At 21.7% G+C, this 9320-nt stretch overlaps 2 protein-coding genes across 3 annotated transcripts; one reads left to right on the forward strand and one right to left on the reverse strand.

Annotated features, from left to right (window-relative positions):
• Positions 1–1604: 1604 nt before the first annotated feature.
• On the forward strand, positions 1605–4960 carry LOC108001664 (NADH-cytochrome b5 reductase 2). Of its 2 annotated transcripts, XM_017062802.3 has the most exons (5): positions 1639–1860; positions 2700–2787; positions 3422–3754; positions 3845–4033; positions 4121–4960. In XM_017062802.3, the coding sequence occupies exons 2-5, from the start codon at positions 2767–2769 to the stop codon at positions 4502–4504; spliced, it is 927 nt and encodes a 308-aa protein (XP_016918291.1). In that variant the 5' UTR covers positions 1639–1860; positions 2700–2766; the 3' UTR covers positions 4505–4960. The 2 variants fall into 2 exon arrangements, with proteins under 2 accessions (XP_016918271.1, XP_016918291.1); XM_017062782.3 differs by lacking the exon at positions 2700–2787 and having other exon boundaries at positions 1605–1860.
• On the reverse strand, positions 4894–7938 carry LOC108001653 (T-complex protein 1 subunit beta). Its single transcript, XM_017062771.3, has 7 exons — positions 7667–7938; positions 6924–7233; positions 6369–6802; positions 6195–6272; positions 5889–6113; positions 5449–5830; positions 4894–5367 (listed from the first exon to the last, which is right to left on the reverse strand). The coding sequence occupies exons 1-7, from the start codon at positions 7667–7669 to the stop codon at positions 5195–5197; spliced, it is 1605 nt and encodes a 534-aa protein (XP_016918260.1). The 5' UTR covers positions 7670–7938; the 3' UTR covers positions 4894–5194.
• Positions 7939–9320: the final 1382 nt, after the last annotated feature.

Here is a 9320-nt window from a genome sequence, read left to right on the forward strand (position 1 = left end):
CTTCATATATTAAATATTATATAAAAAATAATTAAAATTCAAAAATAATAATATTATAATCTTATCTTCTTATAAATAACTAAAAAATAATTAAAAGATATAAGTTAAATTTTTATTTTAATATATAATATAAATTTTAACTTAATAATATGTCATTTTTTTTAAATAAAATTTTATATTGCATAGTAAAATAATAAATAATATATCTTTTTTTTACTTATACAAGAAAATAAAACATTATATATTAAAATTTTTTTCATTTTTAATAATAATAATAATTTTATAATTATTTAATAATTAATTTAATAATTTTATTAATAAATGAAATAATAATATTTGTATGTATAAATTAAATATTTGTATATAAAAATTGTATAAATAAAATAGATTTAATGATTTTACTAAAATAAAATTGGATATCAAAAAATAATCTTTTTTTTTAACTTATTTTAACTTTTTTTAACCTTATTGTTTAACTTACTTCTCGGCGTAAATTAACAACTCGTCCATTTTTACAATGAGAAATCATATTGAAAACAATATAAACTAGAAGTATGTGATCGTATAACCACATTGGAATAAAAACTATAAACCAATTCCATTGTATTCTTTGATCGAGTCTCAAAACAAGTAAAATCAGAAAAATCAAAAGATTGAACCACGTAAATAATGCACGATGCAATACTGCCATTGAAATATAAAATCAATCAAATATAAAATCAAAAATCAAAGCAAAATATAATTATAAAACTATACAATCATATTGCAAATTGACCACATGTTGTTTATCAACACTTTATATACCTAACCTTTATTGTCAATTAACCTACAAGTTGTAACAATTTTAAAGATGTCACTACTTACATAGATACATATGGATAATATTACGCAATTATATATATATATATATATATATATATATATATATATGTATTACATATAATATATGATTATAATCGTAATTAATATTATAGATAAAATTATTTCATTATATTTTAATTATATAATAAAATATTATTAATTTTTTATTAATTATATTTCTTTAAATAAATATTTCCAATTTCTTGTCAATTTAATAAATTAATATAAAAATTAATTTATTTATATGTATTTATGTATTATGTATTACATACATAATTACATTTATTATGATATGTAATTATATAATAGTAATATGTACATAATATATATAATATATATAAAATGTGTAATATAAAACTAATACTAATACTATTTTTTTGTAAATATATGTAAAATATAAAATAGTCCAAATAATTTACAATAATTTACAATAATTTCGTTGTTTTCTTTATAATATATTTATAATATATTTCATATTAAAAATATCGCATATACATGTATATGAAATATTTAAAAAATATAAAAATATAATTATAAATATAGATATTCTTTTATTAATGATTAAAATTACATGTTTTTAAATTATTTTCAAATAATATACATCATGTATTCAAATAAAAAAAATATTTTTAAATTATAATTTAAATACAAATGTTATGAATATTTTAAGTAATAAATATTTATATAAAATATACTCATAAATATTTATATAAAATATACTCATATACGTAACTATTTGTAATCACTGTTCTTATATCGAAATTGTTTTATCATATACTATGTAATATATCAAAGTCTTAAAACTGTTCCACAATCCAGTTAAGTAATAAATCCTGAACGTAAAATATCATTTATACTTTGATTTGAACAATATAGTAAATAATTATTAAGTAATTAATTTTTAATATGTATTTATAAAAATATTTATAAAAATTGTTGTGTAAATAATATATTATAATTATTATGTCTGATCCAGCGGATACATCAAATATCTCATATGTGCGTATATAATATTATTTATATATTTTTTCAAAATTAATTACAAATTAAATTCTTTTATTAAATTAAATAAAGATTGATTATATTTAAATATATAGCACAGATAAATATTTAACTATTATAAATTAAAATAATCATTTTAACGAATTTTTTATAAATAACCTTTTTCATTATTTAATTTAAATTAGAAATTCAACAATTTGTAACAGAAATAAAATTCCTAAATTAAAATTTAGATTTATTCATTATTCTTTTCTTTTAATGAATAATCTTTTAAATATGTATTAGTAAATTTGTAATGATTCGTGATATGTTATATATTCATGAAAGTATTTATTAATTATCAAGAATAAGATTTTTATTACATGAATGAATGTATTAGAAAGTACAAATATATGTATATATGTATATATATATATATTAATAAAATTTTCTTATCATAAATACTAATAGAAGTTTCGTATTATCATACTTTCCAGCAATAATTCAAAAAAATAACCTTTTTTTGATGTGTCATTTATTCAATATATAAAAATGCAATTATTTTATATTTGTAATATTTCTAGTAATATAGCTATAAATACATTGGAATAGTAGAACTATTCTTATGTTAGATTGAGGAAAGTAAGATCTATTTTAAAGGATAGCGCCCTGTATCTGACCCCATGTAGAAACCGATGAAGCTTGCGCATGAAAACTCTTTGAAAGCTAATAACGACCCGAAGGCATTTCTATATTCTTTTTCAATAATTTTTTAATATACTCAGAGCATTAGTAATATTAGTATATTCGTATATTTTACAAAATCTTTTTGTATGTACTTCTATTTTCTTATGTAGTTACGACTTTAGCCTTATTCTGAACATTATTTCATTAAGATCTTAACCACGTGTGGTTTAATTTGCAATGTCAAATTTACGATCACTGGTAAGTACATTCAAATATATAAAAAAACGATAAATTATTTTTTATATTAATTGAAAATTTCAAAGATTTATGTTATATTTATGAATAATTTCAAGAAATCGATCTTATGAATTAGTTTATTATTTTATAAGTAGTTTTGTTAATTTTTTTTTGATATCTGAAAAAAATTAATTTATCATAAAAAAAAGTACATAATTTATGAGATAAAATGATTTTTTAAATGAGTTATATTTTTAATTTTTTATTTAAAGATTTAAATAATTTTTAATTGAGTTTTTAAAAAGAAATATCATTGAATATTTAATTATAAAATTAATTTATATATAAAAATAATATTCAATATACATTTATGGTTGAAATTTCTTACAAATTTTATAAGTTTGCATTTTTTAATTTAACTTAAGTTTTACATATTAATAAATAATTAAATTAAATTATTAATTAAGCAAACTATTTGTATATAATTTTTGAATGGTTTTAAAAAAAAAGTAATATGGCATTGTGTGATAATAAATAATAAAGTAATAAATAATTTAAAAAAAAATCATTTAATAAAACAATTACATATATTTATTATATGATTATTTTTATATTTTTTATTCTTATAATTTTGAATTTTTACATTTCTTTTTAGATTGTATCAGTATTGGCTGCTGTAGGAACTATAGCTGTAATTGGATTAGCAGTCAAATTTTACAAATGTTGGAATAGTGATAAAAAAAAGAAATCTCCTATTTTATTGGTTGATCCAGTAGTTAAATATAGTTTACCATTAATAAAAAAGGATATATTAAGTCATGATACAAGAAAATTTAGATTTGCATTGCCAACATCAGATCATATATTGGGATTACCAATTGGTCAACATGTACATTTAACTGTAAAGATTGGAGATGAAGTTGTTATACGGTCTTATACACCAGTATCGAGTGATGATGATCATGGTTATGTAGATCTTGTTATTAAAGTGAGTAATATGATTCATATACATGTATAAATAGAAGATATTTATCTTCTATTATTTATTATTTTAAATTATAAATAAAAATATATGTAGGTATATTTTAAAAATGTACATCCAAAATTCCCTGAAGGAGGAAAAATGTCCCAATATTTAGAAGATTTGAAAATTGGGGAGACAGTTGATTTTAGAGGACCTTCTGGTCGACTTATTTATAAAGGTCATGGAAATTTTTCTGTAAAAATTTTAAGAAAAGATCCACCTACAGAATATAATGTTAAAAAAGTATGTACATTAAATTTATGCAATCATATTTTTTAATCATAAATTTTAAAAATAAAAAAATATTCTTTTATTGTATTGTTAATATAGATTGTGATGCTAGCTGGTGGAACAGGAATCACACCAATGCTTCAATTAATTCGTGCTATAATAAAGGATTCTACTGATGAAACTCAAACTTCCTTACTTTTTGCCAATCAAACAGAAAAAGACATATTACTTCGAGATGAATTGGATGATATTGCAAAGAATCATCCTAACAAATTGAAACTTTGGTATACATTAGATACTAGTAGTGAAAATTGGCAATATAGTACAGGTCATATAAATGCAGATATGATAAAAGATCACATGTTCCCTCCATCATCTGATACAATGGTACTTATGTGTGGTCCACCTCCGATGATCAATTTTGCTTGTAATCCTAATCTTGATAAACTTGGTTATGATCCAAAATTAAGATTTGCATATTAAAGTAGAGAAATATTCTATTTAAATTTTTTCATTCAAATAAATTTAATGATAATTTTAATATCTTTAAAAATATATTTCGTCATTTTATAGCATTGATTAATATAGATATATGATGTAAGTTTAATATTTAAAAATAGATAGTGACATAAATTCACAATGATATAATTTACATAATCACATGTTATCAATATATGAAAAATATACTAAAAATATTTACGGATCTCAGATTTCTCTTTATTCTTTGAAATAAAAACAAAAAATACGATATTACATTATTATTGTAAATTTTATGTTTAATTTGAATGATATTATTAAAGATTTAATTGAAATTTTTGATCTTATAACAAGTTTAATTTTTAATGCAGAACTTTAGTAAATAAAATTACTGATTTAAGATATCAAGCATTTATTGATGTTAAATCTGTTATATTGTTATAAAAAATGATGATTATAAAATGTACGTATTTTTCATACTTAAATCCCTTTCATATTTTTTTTTAAATAGCGATATATAACGCAAAAAAATAGCGATTTATAACGCAAAATAATATATAGCATTCAAGAAATAATATGTTTAATTAATATGAATATTTCTTAACAAAATAATGAAGCTAAATAGTTTATTATTTGATTATAATTTGTAATATGAAAGAAAGCAGTACAAATAAAGCAATAAATGAGCATTTGTAATTAACAACGTCCGCGATCCTTAACACGCTTTCTGGGCGCTGCTCGTAAAATATCATCCACACGTAAAATCATTTCTGCTGCTTCTGCTGCACTAAGTAGAACTTGTCTCTTCACAGCCCAAGATTCAGTTACTCCTAATTGTTTCATACAGCCTACTTTTCCTCGTTCCATATCTATTGTATATAAAAGTAATTAATTATTTATTATGATATTTATTGGTATTTTATAAACAATAATTATAAAAATAAACACACCCAAACCCATAGTATTTGCACCAGAATTATGTGCAGCTCGTAATTCGCTAATTAATTGAGCTGAATCATAACCAGCATTATCAGCAATAACAGTAGGTAATTGTTGCAATGCTCGAGCAAAAGATTCCATTGCAACTGATTCTTTTCCAGGAGTAGAAGCAGCAGCTCTCATAACAGCACAAGCCATTATCATCTCACTACATCCTCCACCATAAACAATTCTTGATTCGCGAACGGTAGCTGATAATACACAAAGCGCATCGTGTAAAGACCTCTCAGCTTCATCAAGAATTTGCTGGGTCGCACCCCTAATGATTACCGTACAAGCTTCTCCTAAAGGAACTCCTGAAAATCGTAATAAAGTATCTTCACCTATCATCACCTAAAAAAATAATAAAATATTAGAAACATTCCACAATTTTAAAAATATTCAAATGTACCTGTTCAATAAGATCACATTTGCCAAGTTTCACCATATCAGGATTATCAAAAGTACTGACTATTTCTCCACCAGTAACAAGAGCAAGTCGTTCGATACCATCGAAATCGGCATGTTCAATAGCCATAATATTAGCATCAGCAAACAATTGTTCTGGATAATTATAAATTAATTGTCTATTAACAAAAACATTGCAGCCATGTTTTATGATCTTGTCAACTTTATCCTAAATTGAAGGCAATAATTAAAAATAAATATAATATCCTTTAAAATTATATATAAACTATAATATGATTAATAATATTACTTTCATTTTTTCTTTTTCTGCTGCTTCTAATTCTGCGATTTTTGCCATTGAATCAACTCTAACTCTAGATCCAAATACCTATAAAACAACGAAAATACGTATTATATTAAAATTTATATAATTATTATAGATTTATTTTATATTTTTATACATTCTTTTTCATCTCTTTCTTACTTTGATTTTATCTGTATCCATAGGAGTATTTGCTATAAGTATACGTGCATCAGTTACTCTTTGTGGCTGATGTACTCCAGGTTTTTTATCTAACAAAAATCCATCATCAAGAAATGAATCAGCTAAAGTTCCTCCACGTTTCTTAATTACTTGAATAGCTGATAAATTGCCAGATCCTTTAAGACGCATCACAGCATCTACTGCAAGTTTACTAAAATGTTCTTTATGTTGGGAAAGAATTTTTGAACTCAGGGTTGTGCGAGCAATATTTAACAGATCTTCACGGAAACGTTCGGGATCTGCAGAATTATCAGCTGTAGCATTTTTTAAAGCTTCTCTTGCTACATTTGTTGCATTCCTCCAACCAGCAATTATAGTTTGTGGATGAATTTTTTGATCAATTAATTTTTCTGCTTCTCTTAATAATTCAGCAGCTAAAAAATAATTATTTTAAATATTATATATAAATATCATTAATATTATGATTTTTTATTAAAATTTTTTATATAAAAGATATAAATAATAATTAGAGAAATTAAAAAAAGTTATACCAACCAAGAACAGTCACAGAAGTAGTACCATCACCAACTTCATCATCTTGTACACGAGACATGTCTACTAAAATTTTAGCAGCAGGATTATCTACACCAACATTTTTAAGAATTGTTGCTCCATCATTGGTAACTTGAACTTGTCCTGCAGATCGACCATGAGCTACTAATACCTTGTCCATACCTTTAGGACCAAGTGTAGATTTTACTAAATCACCAATAGCTATTGCTCCTACAAATAAACTTAATCTAGCAATTTCTGCTTTTTCTTCCTCTGCCTCATTTTTGAGGATTCTGACAGGATTTAAGGAAACCTGCAAATATTCATATAGATTTTCTTGATCAATATTATTACAAATAATAATAAAAATTTTCCAAAATTAAAAGATACAAATTAAAAATATTATATCTTAATTTAATTTTTTTATAATTTTCCTTTTTTTGTTATTATTAATTATTGCTTAATATGAAATATCATTGATATGAAACAATTTATAATTAAAAAAATTTTTAATATTTTTAGACTATATTATTATATTTAAGAAAAAATTTCATTTTTTTTTGTAAAAAATTAATATTAAGCGTTTATAATAAAAAAAGATTTTCTATTGACACACGTGCGCCATTTGTCACACCATTATACGATACCGGGTAATGAAAGATAATTCATTACCATTTCTGATGCTGTTACAATAATATTATTTCATGATGCACATAATACAAAGATAAAATTAATCGATTAATTACCATTGTAAATCACTTTTAAAGTGATAGAGCACAATTTATAATCGAATAATGTTTATCGAACCTCACTATAAAGCACAATTACAAAGAATTGAGCTGATCTGTAGATGGCGTTTCTACTTGAAACGCCAAAGCAAATTTCCTTTCTACATTCCATTATAACGAATCTCTGATTGGTTAATATAAAAAACTTATATTATTTTATACCAATCAATAATGAGTTTAAAGTTTTTAGAAAACAGAAAATACTTCTCATCATTGAATACTAGCAAAAAACAACGAGAATTTTCTAATTTAATGTATAGATGGCGTATTATGCTCGAACAACTGATCCGATTTTAAATTTTATTCCTTTTAAAGTTTGTGAAAGACATGATATAAATTAAAATATATTATAAATATATATTATTTATGTACGTATATATACTAGTTCATTTTTTTTATTATATATTTGAACGTTTATTCAATAATATCCATGTTATTAATTTAATCATATTGCATCAATAAAAGTGCACAAATAAAAGTGATTATTATAAATGACTATCATAAAAAATACGTTAAATTATATAAATTAATCTGTTGATTCCATTATTTTATATCAAAAAAACATATTCATTAATTGAATAATTTTTTCAAAATATATAAATATATTTCATCTTTTATTATATATTACTAAATAATACTAAGTCAAGTTTATATTAAATATCAATATTTATTCTATTCAAAAGTGTGTGTATTATAAATTTCCCAAAATAACTGTCATGATTATAATATATTAAAATATTAATTTGCTAATTATCTAATTTGATTATATAAAATTTATTAATTTTAAGATTATGTTTCATAGACTCTACAATTTTATATAAATATTATATCAGAAAGTTATAAAATTATAATATAAGAAAGTAAATAAGGAATAGAAAAAAATTATATGAATATTTCTATTATTTATTTATTATAAATGTAATATAATTCTAGTTCTAATATTTAATATTAATTTTAATATATCTATGAATATATTATAATATGTACGTAAATTGTACAAGATTTTAATCTTAAAATATATAATTAAATTTCAAAATTTATTTTCAGATAAAAAATTATATAAATCAATTCAAATTATTGAAATACATTTATGATGTTTCGAATTTTTATCAGAAATTTAAATTTCACTTCAAATCAAACGCGGATTCGATAGCTCGCATGCACCTTTAAATAACGGTTTACATCCAGCTGTCCCTCATTTCATACAGATCTCTACTATACAATAGGGGTTGTAGACCCCTTGACGCTTTTATGGAACGCATAGCTGCAGATATTTTGGAGCATATGTGATATTTTCTAACAATGCTGATTGTTATAGTGAAAATGAGCTGAATTATTAATAATATATGATATGTATTAATTATTTATCAGATTTTTAGTTTTTCTTGTTATTTTTTTTTCATTAGAAAGTGATTTATTAAAGATGTACGCGAAATTAGCTTTGACATTTTAGTAAACTAATATTATTTTATAAAATTAATATCATATGTTTTAATGCATGTACATGATATTTATATCCGCATATATTCTAATATAAAATCATTACATGTGAATTAATGATTATGATTGTATTTTCATATATTTTCATTTATTTATATTGTATTTTCATGTT

This window comes from Apis cerana, linkage group LG6 (genome assembly GCF_029169275.1).
Source record: "Apis cerana isolate GH-2021 linkage group LG6, AcerK_1.0, whole genome shotgun sequence".
NCBI classification, from domain to species: Eukaryota; Metazoa; Arthropoda; class Insecta; order Hymenoptera; family Apidae; genus Apis; species Apis cerana.

Excerpts from the sequence above, each read along its gene's own strand:
- LOC108001664 (XM_017062782.3), top strand. The coding sequence starts at position 1,825 with ATGTCTGATCCAGCGGATACATCAAATATCTCATAT. Across the intron at positions 3,755-3,844 it reads ATGTAGATCTTGTTATTAAA|GTATATTTTAAAAATGTACA; the intron begins GTGAGTAATATG and ends AAATATATGTAG. Across the intron at positions 4,034-4,120 it reads CAGAATATAATGTTAAAAAA|ATTGTGATGCTAGCTGGTGG; the intron begins GTATGTACATTA and ends TTGTTAATATAG.
- LOC108001653 (XM_017062771.3), bottom strand. Across the intron at positions 6,803-6,923 it reads TACTTCTGTGACTGTTCTTG|CTGCTGAATTATTAAGAGAA; the intron begins GTTGGTATAACT and ends ATTATTTTTTAG. Across the intron at positions 6,273-6,368 it reads TGGATACAGATAAAATCAAA|GTATTTGGATCTAGAGTTAG; the intron begins GTAAGAAAGAGA and ends GTTGTTTTATAG.